Source organism: Equus caballus, chromosome 6, assembly GCF_041296265.1.
Source record: "Equus caballus isolate H_3958 breed thoroughbred chromosome 6, TB-T2T, whole genome shotgun sequence".
NCBI classification, from domain to species: Eukaryota; Metazoa; Chordata; class Mammalia; order Perissodactyla; family Equidae; genus Equus; species Equus caballus.
The window spans coordinates 44388101-44407295 of record NC_091689.1 but is presented as its reverse complement, the minus strand read 5'-3'; the positions used below and the strand labels follow the sequence as shown (position 1 = coordinate 44407295).

Here is a 19195-nt window from a genome sequence, read left to right as displayed (position 1 = left end):
CCTTGTCTGTGGTTAATTCTCTGAAGCAGCAACGGATTAAGTCTATTACCACTTTCCAGGGGAAACGACTGCCAAATGGAGCTCATTAGCTCCTGAGCGTGTGTGGCTTGCAAATCTTATCCTGTCACTCTCCTGATTACAACCCCTCCATGTCCTCTCACTGCCCAAGGAGGAAGTCTCCTGGCCGCCGTGGCTTGCACGGGCTCTTGTCCCGGGCCAGTGGCATCACAAGCCTCCTTTCCCATGGCTCTCTCTGGCCTTCACCGTTCCTCTGTCTCTGCTCAACTTTTTCAAACGTGCTGCGCTCTCCAGACTCCGCTGGGCTGGGTCCCGGCATGTGCCAGCGCTGCTGACAGCTTCCCCTCTCTCTCCCTGCCCTCCCCAGCCCTCCTCTTTGCTTTTTCCAGTTTCCATTTAAAGTCCCATCTTCAGAGAGCCTCTCCTGGTCTAACAGCCTCTGACTCCTCAGCCTCTGTGTTTCCTCTCTCGTAATACTTACCCCTCTTGTTTAGGGTCTGCTCCTCTAGCAGCCTGTACTTCCCAAGAGGGCAGACTGGCATCTGTTTTATTCACTGCTCTACTCCCAGTGCCCAGTGTAGTGTCTGCCACACAGGAGGGACCCAAGAATGTTTCTGGAATGGAGGAAGTTGGGAGAGACGACTCGCTTAGCTCTCCTGCTTCCACCGGGACTGGAACTGGAGCCGTCGTGCTGAAGATGAGATAGCACCCACGCTCAATCTCAAGACCGTGCCAGCCTCCAGGTGACAGGTGAGTGTATGTCCCTCCTGCCCCCAAGGGGACCCTCCTTGTTTTGTGGTCGCACACCGTTCCTAGAGCACATAGCTGCGTGTGCAGCACAATATTTCCCCATCCCTCAGTTTCACTCCTTCCTTCCTGCACAGATGTTCTCTTGGGAGGCTCGATCCTTGCCCTGGGCACAGAGAAGGATCCATATTGTTCTGTTCTTCTAACGCCTTCTAATTCACAATGACATAGTGACGTGTGCCTCCATCACATTAACGACAATTTACGACAGTGGGGAGTTGGCTGGTTATTTCCTATTAAATGTAGCCAGACAGCTCTCAAGCATTTATGTGGCTGTTACTGCAGGCAAGATGAGGTTCTCAGCGTGGTCCCCACCCCATCCCTCTTGCTGGTCCCCAGAGTCTGCTTCCAAGCCACTAACTCTGGCCATCAAAGAGAATAGGTGCTCCGAGCATACAAACTCAATACATTATTAACCAAAACCAAATAGGACTAGAGGGAAAATCCTCCTGGGAAAAGCAGCAAGTGTTGGATTCCAAAGGAAAGTGAACCCTTCTGGCTGCTACTGCTCTTCTCCACGGGATGCAGACCAGGCACCAGAGGCAGGCACGCGGCCTAGTCTCCAGGTCACCGGGATGTTCTTGTGATTAGAGATACAAATGGAAAGAACCAGAAGGTGAGGCCCTGCCCAGAGTGCCCCAGATGGGGCTGTGGTGTCTGGACACTTGAGGATCTTTCAGTTCTGCTGGAAGGTCAAATACCTATAGATGCCAGTCCTCGCTGCCTGCCAGGGGCGGGGGGTCAGACTTCCAGACCTCTGCATTCCACTTGTGAAGCCTTTCAAGAGCTAGCACACTGAGCCACAAAGCAGGCCACTTCTGCCTAGGGCTTTGGGAAAAACTCTACTTGTGTGTCACCTACAGTGTTGACCCGGAAGTCTGGGCCAAAGCCTGAAGCCCTGGGGCCTGGCCAGCTGCTGACCCGTGGTTCTGACGACAGTGTCTACTACCCTCCAGAGCTTCAGAGGCCCCTGGGCCTCAGACACTGGCATCCCAGTGTACTGCTCCATTACAGCATTGGAAGACAGGGCAGAATTATTATTAAAATAGCAATTCTGACTGGCATTCCCATTGTATTGTACAGTTTCTGAACATGTTTTGTATTTATTTTGTTTCTTTTGAGTCGCATGGATGCGTAGTGACTTGCCCAAAGTCACACAGCTAGTAAGTGGCAGTGCTGGGGTTTGACTCAGTCCTTTGGCTCCAACCTCACGTCAGGAGGTAGAGTTGTCGGAAGCGGGGGCTGCGGGGGGCCTGGGCCTAGTGACCCAGCAGCTGGGAGTTTTCTCTGCCCAGTTTCCTCGACTGCCTTTGAAGCCGAGGTGGTAGCTGCAGCCTAGTAGCTGGTAAAGACCCTGCTCACTTCAGCTGTGAGAAATGACCTATTGCAGGATGAGAAAGGGTCCTGGGCCTCCTTGCGCACCGCCATTCTCTGAAAATGACAGGGGGCCTCCTGTAGAATCTGCAGATAGCAGGGAAACCCTGCGTATTCTCTTTCTGTTTTATGGGCTCAAAGACCAAGAGAAGCTAAGGAAGCAACACACCTCACCACCTGCTCTGACACAGCCTGTGTCGCTGGGCTGGGCTAAGATGTGGACGGCTCACTGGATGGGACAGGACAGAGCAGGGGTGGTTAGGGAGGATGGTTGGGGGACCGCATTTCTCAGCATGTGGGCAAGAGCAGGCCCAGCCCACTTGGAGACTGGCAACCAGATGGTGCATGCCATGAGGGCAGGGATGGCACCTGCTGACTCTGCTCTGTGCCAGGGCCCAGCTCAGAGCCTGGAGCCCATCAAACACCCAATAAGCTTTTGTTGGCTGAACTTCTGGGCAGTGAACATGTTGTGTCCGAGCCTTAGCTGAATGTGGCTAATTGGTTCTAACAGGCTGAGGGTGGGGCAGCCTGAGAGCCTCTGAACACAGAGCCGGCACAGCCACTGTGGTCAGACGGGCGTGAGGAGATGACCCATCCTCAGGAAGTCGTGCTCATCCTGGCAGTCACAAGACCACTGGCCAAGAGTTCAGGCACAGTATGGGACGGCCAAAGGGTGTAAGACAAGCTGGGGTGCCCCCAGGTGGGGCAGCACTCAGAAACAAGGTAGGTAGGGAGGTGCCATCCAAGCCTCCGGGCAGGTAGCAGGGGTCCAGAAAAATCTGTCTTTAGGAAGAGGGCTCCAGAAGCCAGGCTGGGGACTCTCCATGTCATAAAGAAGCAGGGGTTGCAAGAACAAGACAGAGCTCCCAGACTACGTGGGGCCTGGGCCTTAAAGACAGGAGGTCAAGGTGGGGCAGGTACCCAACGATCAGAACTGTCCACGAGGCCGGGGACAGACTTCTGGCCAGATGGCCACCCCAAGGCACTGGGATGGGCTGAGATGCCCGGCCTAACTTTATTCTGCTACTGAGGTTTGGAGCCAGGCTCGGCTTAGAGGTGGAGTGCCAGGTGTGGGGCCAAGAGGAGAGGAAGGCTGCAGAGACGGGGGACTAGGCAGGGCCTGACAAAGGGGAGATGGCCTCCATGGGGTGGTTTCCAGGAGAGTAAAGAAAATGTCAGCCTCTCCTGAGGGGCATAGATAGAAAGAACAGGAGCCTGGTGGTCCTAGAGTGGCTTCTGGGCACATTCCATGGAGTCAAGCTGGTCAGCTGTGACCTGTCCCCTCCCACTCTGTTCAAGAGGAAACATCGGCAAAAAGAGCCAGGTCCCTGCCCTTGAGCCTGTGTTCCAGCAGGGAAGAGGCCAGGCCTGCAGTGGACTCAGAGCAAGCACAGAGGGACCCCGTACAAACAAGCCCAAACGAGACAGCAAAGAGGCACCGCGGCTGCGGGTCTGGGGAGAGGTGGGCTGGGAGTGGAAGGGAGGAGTTCCCAGAGAGAGGGACGAGTGACAGGGGAGAAAGTCACCAAAGGGATTTGTACAGTCTCAAAAAAAAGGTCGGGGAAAAAACAGGTTTCACAAGTGAAGTCATATGATACCTCTACTGTGTTGCCGAGACCTCATCTTATACACCGACTTCTATTTAGAACATGCCCAATGCAGATAGTGCTTATTTTCCACTGAATGAGAGTGAGATTACAGTTCCCACTGGAGCATTCCGATGGGCAGGAGGAGGGGCTGCTGTGGGAGTGCTCCTTCAGGCCTCCCCAGGCTTCACTCCCGCAGCCTGGGAGCACGGAGAGGCGATGGTGTGGCGGGGCTGCAGACCGGGACCAGGGCAGGCCGCGGGGCTGAGCCTCCTCCTCCTCGGGGGGTGGCTGGAGATGGCTGAAAGGCTGCTGGGCCCTCCCTGTCTCCCAGGGGCTCAGGGACGCCTGCAGGCCCCAATGCCTGAGCTCCCAGGAGGTCGTGCTGCTGGCTGGCTCCAGGCAGTGCAGGAGTTTGCCCGTTGACTGTGGGTGGAATCCTCCTTGAGGTTGGACAGGCTCCCTGCCCGAGGATACGCAGCATCCGGGGGCTCCCCGACCCCCACCACAGCGAGAGCTCACTAATGAGGTCCCCGCGAATGCCCTCTGAAGGAGCCCCACCCCGTGTGCTTCCTCAATCCCCTTCTCTCTGACACGCGTGCTGTTGTCCCTTGTTCCGTTTCTCTGTCCTTCTTGTCTAGTACAGTGGACAGAACACATGACATGGTCTTTGCTGTCTTTGTCTCTAGCTTCAGAGGGGCCTCGCAGGCCTGAGGGTCGGAGGGGTCAGCACTGCTGCAGAGGACACGCTGAGGAGGACATCAGATCGCGGCCTGCTCACCCCGACTCCACCCCTCCCCCCAGGGTCTCGGCGTGCCTCGCTGCAGACTGGGGGCTCCGAGCCTCGCTCCCAGGGCTCTGGGGAGGCCAGTGAGAATGTAGTGTCCAGAGGGGATGAAAGCGTGGGGGCCGTTGCCGCTTGGGGCAGTTCTCAGTTTCAAGGGCGCCGCCATCCCCAGGACTCCCGACCCACAGGCAAGCCGAGGCTCCTCCGTCTCCTCCTGTCCTGGGCCCTGTCACCAGCACCACCCCCCGCCCCCCACCCTCGATAGCCCTCCTTCCTCCCAGCACCTGGACTGTCTCTCCCAGGGCAGATGACACAGATGGGACTGCCTGTCTTGGAAGCTAAAGAACAACCAAAAACCAAACCAAATCACTTCACCGGACCCACAAAGCACGTCGTGCTTCCACCCTACAGAGAGTGTGTTACCACATAGGATTGAGGCTAGAAGTTTCCCCACCAGGTCTCCAATGGAAAGCATGATTGGCTTAGAACTGAAATGCAGGGCAGCCTTTCACTAGCTAGAGAGAAACAAATAGGGGCTCCGAGGGGCCCAGCACAGCTCTTCTCAGGGCCTCTGAGTACTGTTGTGCAGTTCGTACACTGCACAAAAGCACCAGGTCAAGGGGCAAGTGGGGACTGAAATCCACTTTGCCTGCCAAGCAGTGCACCCACAGAGCTATGTGTGCCTTTGGGGGGTCCTTTTTAAAGTTCAGTCAGAGGCCCTATATCTGTCCACAGAGCCTGTCCCCCTTTCTCAGCCATGATGGTTCCAGAGAGAGTATTTCAGAGCTGATGGGGGCGGGAGAAAACGTAAAGACGTAGGTGACTGGAAACGTGGTTCTGGGCTAGGTCGTGGCACCCAGCCAAGCCCCAAAGGCTGCTTTTGGGTGGCAGAAAGTGCTTCAGGGGACACTGCACAGGACCGGCAGGCAGGAGAGGGGCCTGGACACCACTGCCCTCAGAGCATTTGGGCCGGGGCTTTGGGCCACCAGATACGGCATTTTCAAAGGTGTTTGGTTTTGGTCTTGGTTCCTGTTCATTTCTTTATTTTATTTTTATTTTTAGTAGTAGAACCCTTTTCCCAAGGAGAATAAAAACAGACGAGAGAGGAACTGTTCTTTTCGAATCTGGAGAGGGGGACCCAGAGCTCTGCCCCCTCGACCCTGGCACCTCCAGGAGCCCTGGCCCCCAGGACACAGTGTGGGGAATGCCCACTTAGCCCAGCTCCCTTTTGTCAGTGGTGATGAGGCTGAGGCCCAGGAAGGGGACGGGACTTGCCGGGCTCCACCACGGACCGAAGGCAGAGCTGGGCCCAGGCCCCCACAGCCCAGGCACTTGGCCCTGTTCCTTCTGCCACACCCAAGGGGCAGGCCCCTGCACTCCTCCACCTTTGACTCTTCCAGGCAGCTCTGCCTGCGTCCTGGCCCACAGATGAGGCTCCCATCTTTTCCTCGAGTGATCATTCACAGCCACAGAGACCTCTCATCTGGTTCTGCCCTCTCTATGATGAAGCAAGAGTCTAAAAGCTTAGAGGTGACAGGGCTGGAGAAGCTGAGGACTGGAGATTTACAAGCCACACTGCGGGAGGGAGCTGCAGTGGGAGCCTGGGATACCGCCCTACAACCCGAGTGTCTTTCACCTGAGCTCAGTAGGAAGGCCCCGCTCAAGATGGGTGGGCTCCTGCTGATGCAGAGGGTGGCAGACCAGGCCAGACACTGGCCCAGGGGCGAGGGAGCAGGGGCGACACCATCACTACCACACCCTGTGTGGTGCTGCACACTCCCTAGACAAGGACCGTCCCCCAGACCCTGCCCCAGTCTCTCCCCAGGGACCCAGGACTACAAGCTCAATCACCATCTCCTGCTTTCTCCAGGCCCTCCCAGCAGGATGCACATCCTGGACTCTCCTGCTCCTGACCTCAGCCTCCCTGCAGGCTACACACAGCCTCGCATTCTGGAGCACTCTTGGTCAGCTCATGTCCCCCCACCCCAGCTCCAGGACGCTCTTCCCACCCCGAGAGTGCAGGGGAGATGCCCTTGGGCCAGTCCCGACTTCACGGCTGCTTCTACCAAGGAGCTTACCTTCCGGGAGCAGCGAGCAGCGAAGGTGCTGCTTCTTTGATCCTCTGTTCCATTGTGGCCTTCGACTTCCTCCCCAGCCCTCCCACTCCAGAGCACCAGGAAAACAGCCATCCCATCGCTTCGCTCTCATGTGCATTTATTGAGCGCCCACAGGGTACATGGTACTATGCTCAGGGTTTGGAGCCACGGTCTAGTCAAAAGGAGACCAGAGCTAGTACAGAGAACGCTTCATAGCTGCTTAACATCTGTAAGGAACGGGGCAGGCGAGAACTAATCACAAAACAAATTCCTATTCGAAAGCAACAGAATCTCCTCTGAGAGTAATATGTGTTCTACACACACACGCACACGCACGTACACACACACACACCCCTGAATGAACACAGAAGTGTACCCACCTGGTTGTATATGCATGCATATACGGGTGTTGTGGGTAAATAAACTAAAGTCTATGCTGTCCACGCACGCACGCACACACCAGCACACACACAGGGAATCTGGCTTATGCTATCAAAGACACTACGTCTCCAGGTTCTAGTGAAGCAGTCTGTCCTAGATGCCTGCAGCATGCAAAACTCGGGGCATCCGAGATCACCGTGGAGGAGGACAACGGGTATAGGTGTGCACTTTTCCATCCTCGGGGCCCCAGCCGCAGTGCTCCAGGTGGCTCTTTGTCAGTGACAACAAAGCCTTTGTGAAGGGCTCCCAGAGCAGAGCTGGGGAGCTGGGGGCTCTCTGTCTAGGGGCAGGGCCCGCGGGAGCCCTGGTGAGTTCACCAATCTTCAAGGCAGAATTTAAAACTCTGGTTTCTGAGCGTGTAGTCCTGCAAACAGTACGCCTGCTCCAGCGCCGCAGATCTGGGGAGAGTTCCTTCTCTCGCTCTCTGCAGCTGCCCACATGTGCTAACGCATTTTGTAGTTATTAGATACAGATGTTTCACACAGCTGGCCCTTAAAATCCAAGTCTACTGTGAAATCGAGGTCTCGCTGCAGAAAAGGAGCAAAGGGTCACAGCATTAGTGTGGTGGAAGTCCCGCAGCATCCGCCCCATGGCGGAGGGGTGGGCGGCTGCTGTGTTCCCAGGGTTTCTTAGCTAAGGCGCTCCCACGAACGGTCCTCAGGAATCTATCCTGGTACCTCATCATCCTCACTGGTCCTTTCATTTCTAACCTAAATCCTTCCTGTTAAAATATAACAGTGTTCCCTCTGGTTTCATCCTGGGGGAAAACAGTGGGGGGACTGAGTCTTCTGTGGCGTAGGCCCCAGAGCATTCTGTAGACCCTTAGTGCACATGCCCATACCCAGGATGCTCAGGAAGAAGCTCGTGGTCTCCACCCACCAGGGCAGTTGAAGAAATGTACACCACACTTCTCCTGGGCCACCAGAAACTGTTGTCTCCTGGCTCAGCTTGTCCTAAATGAGGTGAAACCCATGGCAACAGCCTCTGTTCTCATGGCCCCTCCCATGCAGAGTTGGAAGCTGTCCTCAAGGCTGAGAGAGTCTGGGGGGGGTGGGGGGCCTAGAGAAAGTCTCTGAGTTTTAAGGGGCCGAGGTTGGAGTCCTTTAATTATGCCTGGTCACGTCCAAACCCGGCTTCCTATTGCCCCCCCAGTAACTTGTGATTGTGCACAAGGCACAAGGCACCTGGGCGAGGGGATCCTGGGAGCTCCCCGGGAGCCAGCTCCGCAGGTCCCTTCTTCTCTCTGACCCTGGCCCACACAGGCAGCCTCAACACTCACCACATTTTTGGCATTTGGCTTCATGGATATGGTCCCGTAGATTTCTTCCCCTCTCCGGACAGTGAGGTAGTCTTCCAAGTAGAAGACGGTCTGCTTCCAGTGGGTGTAGGGGGCATCAGGGGCTAAGGGCGGAGGAAAGTGGGGGTGAGAGGGAAGAGTCAGAGAAGATCTCTCCAGAAGGGCTGAGGCTGGGACCCTGCCTAGAAGTTGCTAGGCTTCCGCTGGGACTCTCTGGCCCCCACCCGCACCACCAACTCTCATGTTGGGTCAGGCGCCCAGCCCTCATAGCCTACCTCCCGGCTCCCCCCAGAACTCCCCACTCAGCCTGGCGACTTCTCCTCCATCAAATTCCCGTCCCCTCAGGACCGCGGCTCTTGGTGGGAGGTCAGGAGAGAAACAGGCTGATATTGCACGTCCATCTCTAGGGCTGGAGGATAAACACCCTCTCACCACTGCACTCATTAACACAAACGAATCTCAAGATGCTACTGTTTTTCTTCAGTTCAGCGGCACGAAGATGTTCAGACAGTGTAGGGGAGAGATTTGTAGAGTAGGTCCTCCTGTCTCCCCTTAAATGACATCATTTATGCAAACTCCACAGCTAAACTAGTTTCCCCAGTTCCACTGACACCCCAATCCTACAAACAGCTTTTCCTGTCTGCTTCTCTGCCCTAGAATGGAACCTCAGCTCCTTGGCCCAGGCCTGCCGTGGGGTTTCAGCTGTGCCTTCCTAACTAGAACAAAAAGAAACGAGGGGCGATTCTTATTCCACATTGCCAACACCAGTCCACAGCTCGCGCCTCCCACATGATCAAAGCCGCGTGATGCCTGCATGTCCCCTGCAATCGCCATTAACTCCCATCCATCCCCTCTTGGCACACTACCAATTCCACCACAAAATGAGGGATGCTGCTTGTGGTCCATCTTCATCCGCTGCAGCCATCCTTGGAACACTCTGCCCTCCCTACTCACCAGGTGCTCTCTTCCTCGTCCTTCAAGGTCACTTCCTCTGGGAAGCCTTGTCTGACCACCTACCTGGATTAAGGGCTCTCTGAGTTTAGTTACCATGGTGTCTATCCTGCCTCAGCATCAAGGCCTTTGTTTTTTTCACTTGTCTGCGCCCTCCACAAGACCGTAATCTCCACAAGGCAGGGGCCACACCAGGCCGGTCTCTTGTCATATCCTCAGGGCCTACCAGCATACCACTGACAGATCTATAAATACTGACAAATGAACGAATGATAAAAAACCCAAAGAGTAGACATTTTGAGATGCTTCAATGTCCCCATAGGTGTTCAGTTACCCTGGGGGCTTGGAACCTATGCATTGTAGCGGAACCCATCTTCTAATAAGCTCCTCTTGGCCTGCAGGCTCTTACCTTCCTCCACCAGGATGCAGGACTCATTAATACTGGCTTCCTCTTTGCTTAAGACTAGAGCTAAAGATGAGAAGACTTGGGGAGAACATAATAAGGGCCTTTGAAGTACTTCAAAAGCTGTCATTTGTCTCAAGACTTCTATGTGGCCTTATCTATGGCTTTGGAGGCAGAACAAGGCTAGTCATGGGGGGTTAGCAGGAGGCAGAGTCTTAGCTCAGCAGGAGGAATTAGAGCTGCCCCACAATCGTGTGAGCTGCCTGGGGTCCATCTGAAGGTGTTCACACGACAACCACTGACTGGAGATTTTTCATGCACCGAGTCAGCCCAGGTGACTGCTAAGATCTTTCAAACCCCAAGATCTATTTTAATGGTGACAAAGAGTCTGTCTTTCTTTGCCCTTTGCAATGAACTGAACCGATCAAATGTCAGTGGTTTGGGCAGAGACTCGAGTAGCCCTCAGTGTGTGCACTTAGGAAATCAATGCAAGCTCAAGGTCATGGAGGGAAGAGCAGCCTGAGCGATTGGAAAGGCTGAAAGAGGATCGTGAACATGGAATCTACGCCTCTCAGGTCCTGGATTCCCAACCATACCCAGCCTTCCCGGCCTAGAAAGCATACCGCTGTCTGCAGACAACGTCCACCTGCTCGGAGCACCTTCCCTGCCAACTACATCTAAGTCAATTGTCAAAAGATGGTCTCGGGCGTGTGCAGAGAACGGCGTGTATGACTGACAGTACTCTCGCCCCCACTGCCACCCACACCAGCTCAGACAGGTGTCTCTCCTGTTCTTAAAGACCTTCAGGAAAGGGGATTTAGCAGCTTCCTTTTGTCACCTGATCAGATGCCTTATGAGAATCCCAGAGACTTCATGGCTCATATTTGCCAGCTGTCAAGCCTGGGAGTCTGCCTCTGATGGTGTTCCCCAAAAACATGCCGGCCTTGGGTTGGAGGAAGTGAGCTTTTTTTGACATAAACCTCAAAAGTTTAAGAACTTCCCCACGGGCCCCCCAGTTGCTGAGTGAGTAAAGTTCCACATGTTCCACTCGGCAGCCCAGGTTTGTGGGTTCAGAGCCGAGAAGTAGACCTACTCCACTCATCAGTCACACTGTGGAGGCGTCCTACATACAAAACAGAGGAAGACTGGCACAGATGTTAGCTCAGGGCCAGTCTTCCTCTCAAAAAAAAAAAAAAAAATCGGGGCCGGCCCAGTGGCATAGCATTTAAGTTCACGCACCCTGCTTCAGTGACCAGGGGTTCACCAGTTCAGATCCTGGGCGCCAACCTATGCACCACTTATCAAGCCATGCTGTGGCAGGTGTCCCATGTATAAAACAGAGGAAGATGGGCACAGACGGTCACTCAGGGTCAATCTTCCTCAGTAAAAAAGAGGAAGATTGGCGGCGGATGTTAGCTCAGGGTTAATCTTCCTCAGCAAAAAGAACAGGATTAGTGGCAGATGTTAGCTCAGGCCTAATCTTCCTCAAAAAAAAAAAAAGTTGAAGACCTTCCCTAAAGATCTCATTTCCACGATGGGTCCGTTAGCCATGGACAAACTGTCTAACCAGTGTTCTCAATCCCAATTCTCCATCAAGGTGTCCAGGAGAAACATTAAAATTCTGATGCTTTCTCTCTACTCCTGGCGATTTGAATTCAGTAATTCTGGGGGGTGAGGCGGGGGCAGGCTTACCAAGACTTAAAAATCTCCCCCCGGTGATATAGATACACAGCCACAGCGGACATCGCTGTGCAAACCCAATAGTTTGATTCTAATAACGTCTCTTGAGTGGCTATCAGTGGGAAGGACATTTAATTAGGCAACTACAGGCCCAGTTTCCAGTATCCACTCTGCCATGTATTTGCACTGTGCCCCTGGGGCTCGTTTCCCAGGTCTGCAGAGCGTTGGGCCTGACATTTCTCTCCTGGGCACCGTGAGGGTTAGGTGGAAGGAGAAGGATGTACTACCAAGGCCGGCCGATCGTCCCACGGTGCCCAGGAAGGTTCCAGTCTATTTCCACTTTCCTGGCACAGTTATTAATAGCTCTCCCCTCCATTCTTAAAAGTGTCTTAATTGAGGGGGCCGGCCTGGTGGCGCGGCAGTTAAGTTCACACGTTCCACTTCTCAGCAGCCCAGGGTTCGCCAGTTCAGATCCCAGGTGCGGACATGGCACCGCTTGGCACGCCATGCTGTGGTAGGTGTCCCATGTATAAAGTAGAGGAAGACGGGCACAGACGTTAGCTCAGGGCCAGGATTCCTCAGCAAAAAAGAGGAGGACTGGCAGTAGTTAGCTCAGGGCTAATCTTCCTCAAAAAAAAAAAAAAGGTGTCTTAATTGAAAGATTAATGTTATGGTCACCTACCTACGACAATACTAGGCCCATGTTGGGGTGTTTCTAAGCTAATGCATTAGGTGGTTATTTCATCACTATGGAAAGTGGTATATCATTTTATTTATCTGTAAACTGTGGTGCCAGCCTGCCAAAGTGTGCTACTTCACTCTAGTGGTCTAGAATGCCCTGGGGAAGCATCCAGAAAGCTGCTGTGCACAGGGCGCACACTCACCACAGGGCTGTGGACGACACCAAGCGCTCTCATCCGTGAGCAGTCTTTCCCTCTCCTCTCTGCTCCAACTACAACCTCCACGATTGTGAAACTGGCTCTCAGCTTTCCCTGCTATGAAGACACCTTCAACTCTTAATACCCTGACCACACAAGCCGTCTCCCCTTTTCACCCTCCCCCAGGCCACCCCCCCCCCACCCCCGCACAGTCTCTCTGGGTTCCGGACTATGGGCAGCTTTTGTTCTAGAGTTTGAAATGAGTGTGACCAGTACCGCCCACAGCACTCCAAGTGCATATGCATTCATTCATGCATACACGCATTCATTCATTCAACAGACATCTGTTCAGGATGCCTGTCATGTGTGAGATATGGCCCTACATTTGGGGTACAGCAACCAACACAGCCTTGCTCCCCCAGATCTACAGACTAAGTGAGAAGACACTCAGGCAGTTAGCGATAAAGTCTGCTGGGAGCTGTGACCAAGGATGGGGTGGGAGCACAGGGGCTGTGGGGCCAAATGGCAGGAGCCTCTCACAAGGCTTTTCCTGGTGCTTTTGGACAGGGAGTGGAATCCTGCTTCCTGTTTCACTTCCCACTGGCCACATGGCTGACAGTTCTTTCTGGAATTTAATACTTTTCCTAGCTATAAACTTGTAACTGTATTCCCTAGGAGATTCACAAGCTTTCTGGAGAATTAAAGACTATGCACCAACAAGTTACTTTGACTTGAGAAAATGACTAATGTCACAGGATGGCAAAGCTGGAAAGGGGCTGCCAAACAACCTAGGTCCAACGGTGTCATTTCCAACACAACAAGCCCAAGGCCCAGAAAGTAACTGGCTCAAGGTCATCTCCAATGGCTAATCACAGACGTTGCTGATTCCTTGAAATATTAGGACTCGAACCCAGGCCTGCTTCCGCTCAGCCTACTGCCCTTCCACCCACCACACTGCAGCCCCATGGTCCCAGTTCCCATTTCCTACACCCACCCACTGAGGACGTGTCCAAGGGCCTGCTGGCTGGCACAGCCTGGAACCCTGGGCGGCCCTGCCCATTACAGCTTCCGCCTGGAGCCGCAGAGAGGAGACGCCAGAGCCATTAACAGGGATGGTTTTCAAGCTGCACAGTATGTAACGTGCTTCCAAGTGGGCTCCCCAGAGCCAGCTGGGGCTGGGCTGAGATGGGAACTCAGTTAGGGGTCAACAGGGAGGGGTCACATACGGCAGGCTACACTTTGAGTGAAGACCACAAACAGCTAAGACCATACAATACATTGCTCAGGCCTATACACCCATGTGATGAAACTTTTTTAAAATAGAAGGGGATAAGGAATGCGAAATTCAGGATACTGTTCAGCTAGAGGCCATATGGGGAGGATAGGATAGCATCCAGGGAGACGCAAAGGTATTGGTAGCATTTAAGTCACTGAGTTAGGTGACAATCCCCAGGGATTTATTATGTGACCATGAATTAATTCACTTCATTTATTAATTATAAATATAATATTATATTTATTAATAATGTATTTATTGTTAATAATTATATTCTAATTAATAACAGTTTATTTCTTGATATTAACTAATGTTTTTACAGTCTAATAACAATCGTAAATTTATTTCTAGTTACTATTAAATTCTAGTTAATAATACTTTCTTTACATTCCAGCTGTTGAGTTGGGTGGCAACTTCATGGGTGTTCATTATATTAATAAATACATAGGCAAAAAGGGAACCATGCATGACCCAATGATTACAGCATGCCATGAACCAAGAATTAAGATTAATCTAATTTTGTGCATCTGAGGTCCTTACAAATATAAAGGCAGTACTCTTTCCTTGGTGGTCAGAGTGCTGAGGGTCTGAGTAAAGCCCACGGCCAAACCCACACCAACTGGTAAAGCCGTCTGCTATGTGCTGGAAGCAAAACGCCACGCTGACATCCCAAGGTGGCCGAGAAAGCAGCTAAGCAAATTATTTTCCCCTGATCTCTATCCCTGGGGACGCTGCAGCAAGAGGGCTCTACGTCAGCCAGAGGCATGAAGCCCTGGTGAGAACAGAGGGTAAACTTTAGTGAGGAGATGGCGTCACTTCTCCAGAAGGGCGTCCACATTGGCCAAATTCACAACCACCTTGTTCACGCAGTCTTGCATCGGGGCAGTGGTTCTCAGACTGACTTGTGCATCACAATCACCTGGAGGATTTGTTAAGACAGATTTCTGGGCCCACCCGCAGAGATTCAGATCCTGTGTGTCCAGGGCAGGGCCTGAGAATGTGCATTTCTAAACAGCTCCCAGGTGATGCTGATGCTGCTGGTCCATGGACCACATTTTGAGAACTATTGCCCCAAGGCATGGGAAACAGGACTGTAGGACCCTCAAGTGTCCTTTCAGAGCCTAAGCTTCTCGGATTCTGCGCAAAGGGGAGGGAACATAACGCCATAACTACAAAAAGACTGAGGAGCAGGCTCAGTCCTTAATCGGGACTTGTGTGGGACTGTGGTGGGGGTGTGAGCAAAGAACAGGAAGGAGAGGAGCCGAAAGGTTGGAGACTTGAACCCTGAGGGCAAACCCTTACCAGCTCTCAGGCAGCCTGGGGCTGACTTCTTTGATTCTGAACTTGAGTTTAATTGAGCCCCCTCCATGTGGGGGCAACAGGAATGTTGTCCCTCCCACCACTGAGCCAGAGGGCCATCTTTGGACAGGGGTCCAGCAGGCTGTCAGCTTGACCTCAAGGACTAGAAATTGAGCATCTCAGGGAAAGGAGAACCCTGGCCGAGAGCTATGGGGCTGGAGCCCAGGCTCCGGAAATCCAGAGTATCCTTGCCCGCTGACTTTCTCATCACCTGCACCAGGGCAGGCCTTGGGGGAGGCATAATCCTCCAGATGGGAGAGGCAGAGCCAGCCACTGTGGCTCCACCCCTGGCCTCTAGTCACAGCCACGGTCCTCCAGCAGGCTCCTTGTCAGCCCCTCACTGCCCCAACTCCTCACCAAGGCAAGGCTGAGTCTTCGCCACCCTTCAAGGTCCAGGTAAATCTCCCTTCCTGGCCTGGCTGTTCCCACCCACTGGGAAGAAGAGCTCGCCTCTGCCCTTTTAAGGAGGGAAGCATCTATAATGACTCAGATCAAGGGTCCCTGGTTTGCCCCAGGGCAGCGAAGCACCAGCACCGTCCTGGCTGGTGGTGACCAGAAGACCCTAGTCTTGGCTGTCAGGAGACATTGGTTCTGGAAAAAGCCCTTCTGTGAGGGATTAGAGACCTCTCTTGCCCTTTCTGTCCACAGGTAAAAGAGGATCATTGACACCATGGCTCCATGAAGCGAGCAACCATATCCTTGAATTCTGGTGGAACTCACCTACACACATGCCCTCCCTCCCAACAACGTGCTTCCAGTTCCCAGGAAGACTTCACACGAATGGTCACTGCAGAGTCACGCCCAGGGCAGGAGTCATTCCTCATGTACTCACTGAACAGAGATTTGTTCAGAACCTACTACGAGCCCAGCACTGCTGTAGAAGCCAGGAGTGCAGAGATTAATGAGACGTGAGGCTGGCCCAGGGGGAGACCGAGGGTTGCAAAAAAGGGTGGAAATGTTGAGGAAATGATGGCACATCATGATGGAAATCCTATGTAGTTTTTTAAAAAAAGAAACCAGGAAAAAAGAAAGAAAGAAAGAAAGCAGATACCTCTGTGAGGCTACGGACGTATCTCCAAGACACACTGTTTAAAGCGGAGGTAGCAGAGGGCAGTGTGCATAGTATGCGCCAACTGGTGCTTTAACGAAGGTGGAGTTCTGAGACTGTACTAGGGTTCTAGAAGATGCCACCAACGGGGGGGAGCTGGGTGAAGGCTTCACAGAACTCTATGTACTATTTTTGCAACTTCCTGTGAGTCTATAATTATTTCAAAATAAAAAGCAAAAAGAAAAGTATATATAGATATGCATGTGCTTGTGCACCATTAAATTTTCTGGAAGGATACGAAGGAAATCGTTAACAATATAGGCCTCTGAGGCGTGGAACTGGGACAGATGGGGAGAGACTTTTTTCCTTGACTTTTCTACCCTTTTTAGTACCTCTTTGTTGGCCTTTTGTTACTGTGCATCTGCATCACTATAAACATCGCCATGACAGACATCAGGACTTCCGTTAGGGAGCCCGAGGAGGACACCTAACCTTGGCCCAAGAGGGAAGGAGGGGATCAAGTAACACCTGAGCTGAGAGCTGAGGCCTGGGTTGGAGCTGGCCGGGGGAGCAGGTGGGGATGGGGCAGGTCAGGGTCTGAATTACGTCTCTCCAAAATTGACATGCTGAAGCTCTAACCACTGGTAACTCAGAGTACGACTCTCTTTGGAGACGGGGCCTTTAAAGAGGGATGAAGTCAAAATGAGGCCCTTAGGGGGGCCCTAACTTGACCTGAGTGGTGTCCTTATAGGAAGAGGAGATTAGGACACACACAGAGACACCCAGGATGAGCACACACAAAGGAGAGTCGCTGTGAGGACACGGTGAGCAGGCAGTCAGCTGCAAGCCAAGGGAGAGGCCTTGGGAGAGCCGACCCCTGCCGACACCTTGATCTCAGACTTGCAGCCTCCAGAGCCGTGAGTAGAAATTCCTGCTGTTTAAGCCACCAGGCTGCGGGGCTTTGTTACAGCAGCCCTAGCAAACTACTACACGGGGACAGGAGGTGACAAGAGCCTCTGGCAAAGAGGCTTGCCCCCATGGCACAGCTAGACGGACAAGGGGCTGGCGTGTGCAGAGGCAATGGCCCAGGGACTTAAGAACTCTGGCTAAGGGGCTGGCCCTGTGGCCAAGCAGATAAGCTCACATGCCCCGCTTCAGTGGCCCGGGGTTTGCAGGATCGGATCCAGGGTGCGGACCTACGCACCGCTCATCAGGCCATGCTGTGGCAGAATCCCACACAGAAGAACTAGAATGACTTATACCTAGGGTACACAACTACGTGCTGGGGCTTTGGGGAGAAAAAAAAAAAGATGGAAAGAGCCGGTAACTTTAAAAAGAAGACTCGCTGAGTTTAGGAGGCTGCCAGGTGCTCAGGTGGCTGGGCTGCGTGTGCAGGGGCAGCAACGGGACAGGGCAGAAGACAAAGCAAAGGAGGATGGTGAGAAATGAGGCTGGAGAAGTGGGCCAGGGCCAGGTCATGGAACCCCCATCGCCCAGGCCAAGAAATGTGGCTTGTCTGCTACAGGCAACGAGGTGCCTTGGAAGGAGGGCTGGGAGTGGGCACCGGTGGTCCTGAGGAACACTGTCAGGGACTCAGTGAGGACGGATTGGGTGGAAGCAGTGAAGAAAGGCAGGAGGCAGAGAGACACCATTTGCAGTCTACTGAGAGAGAGGACAGATCCTGTAGTATGGCGTGGCAGTGGAGACAGAGAGGCCTCCTTCCACGCCGTATTCTTACCCCCTCACGTACAGCACACTCAGTGAATGCTAAATGAACAAACGTGCTTGTGGAAAGTCTCAGGGAGCCTCCTCCACGGCCCCGCCCCCCGCTTCTCCTCACCTAACACACGCTCTCAGCTCTGGCTGTGCCAGCCACGATGTTATTTACCTTCTCCTTGGGCAGCCAAAAGTGTGGGGACGTGCGATTCCTCCACGGCTGCAGAAGGCTTATGAGATGCCAAGTAAGAGCCACCAGCTAATGCCCCAGGTCCTCCCCCGAGTGGAGGAAGCCATCCCTGGTCACTTCCCACAAAGTCTCAACATGGCGGGGCCAGGGCGGTGGCATCTGGAATGGCAACCAAAGGCTCACCTGTGGAAAACCCCATTTTCTTGTGGCACTTGGTAAATTCAATGTTAAAATAGGTGACCAGGGCGTGGATGTAGTCATTGCGCTGGATCTGCAGGCAGAAGGCCGACGTGAACGACAGCTCTTCCGTCTTCACCGTGTAAATGTCCACCTCCTGCAGCCCAGAGAAGAGAGAAGGCCAGACGCTTAGTGCCTCCACCAGGTCTGGATCCTGGTCAGCAGCTTCATTCCCGCGGGGTCTGATCACTCCTGGGGTAACTTTCCACGTGCACTCACCACCCTCCCAATGACCTCCTCCATCCTTTCTAGGGTGGCATATGCTCAGGCAATGGTGCCAATGGACTTGAATCAGAACCTGAGGGGAACAGAATTAGGAAGGTAAATCTCCTGGGGGTGGGGACTGATGTGGGAGGGGAGGGGCGGGAGGAGAAGGATTACATAGACAGAGCATCCCTAAACCCAACCCGAGCACCCTCAGAGCCGTCAGCCTCAGTGCTGCTACATTCATCTGGTCGTTCTCAGCATGGCCCCTGGATGATGAGCACCCCCATCACCTGGGAGCAAATTCTGAGCGGGGAGAGCACCCCAGACCTACCAATGACAGCAGCCAGCCGTGCTTCTGCAAGCCCTCCCAGTGAGTCAGCTGAGCCAGGCTGCTCACTTCCCAGTTTTTTGATGCTCAAGTTCCCGGCAGTAGAAGGCAGGGGCATCCTCCCAGGAGTGAGGACCTGAGCCCATCCCCCCGTCACAGGCTGAGCAGAGGGAAGTTCTGCTGACCATTTATAACAAGCCTGCACAGTTAAAAATAAATAAATAAAAGGGGGAATAGGAGGCGAGAAGCTTTTGGTTCTGACTGGAGAACGGAGAACACGAACAGCGAATAACTAACAATCTCAGCTGAGAAATGGCTGAAAATCAATCTCGTATGGGGAGCAAGGGAATGAAAGGTGGTTTGCAATGTGCTGTTCTTTTCTTGTGAAGGATGCTGACCTGCTGTTTGCTGGCTCCGAAGAGACAAGGAAAACCTTCCAAGAGCCCGAGAGGCCTCCAGACAGCTTTCATTGAGGTCAGAGGAGGAGCTGCCCACTGTCAGGGGTGCAGCAAGGAC

The 19195-nt window shown here is 53.4% G+C and overlaps 1 protein-coding gene across 4 annotated transcripts in view; it reads right to left on the bottom strand.

Annotated features, from left to right (window-relative positions):
* Window positions 1-6769: 6769 nt before the first annotated feature.
* Window positions 6770-19195, bottom strand: part of PRMT8 (protein arginine methyltransferase 8) — an 89406-nt gene continuing 76980 nt past the window's right edge. For all 4 annotated transcript variants that reach the window (XM_001493878.5, XM_023642996.2, XM_070269783.1 and 1 more), the window contains exons 8-10: window positions 18091-18241; window positions 8389-8510; window positions 6770-7636 (exon numbers count right to left, since the gene is read on the bottom strand). In XM_001493878.5, coding sequence (XP_001493928.3) covers window positions 7553-7636; window positions 8389-8510; window positions 18091-18241 — 357 coding nt within the window. In that variant the 3' untranslated portion in view covers window positions 6770-7552. The remainder of the gene's footprint in view (window positions 7637-8388; window positions 8511-18090; window positions 18242-19195) is intronic.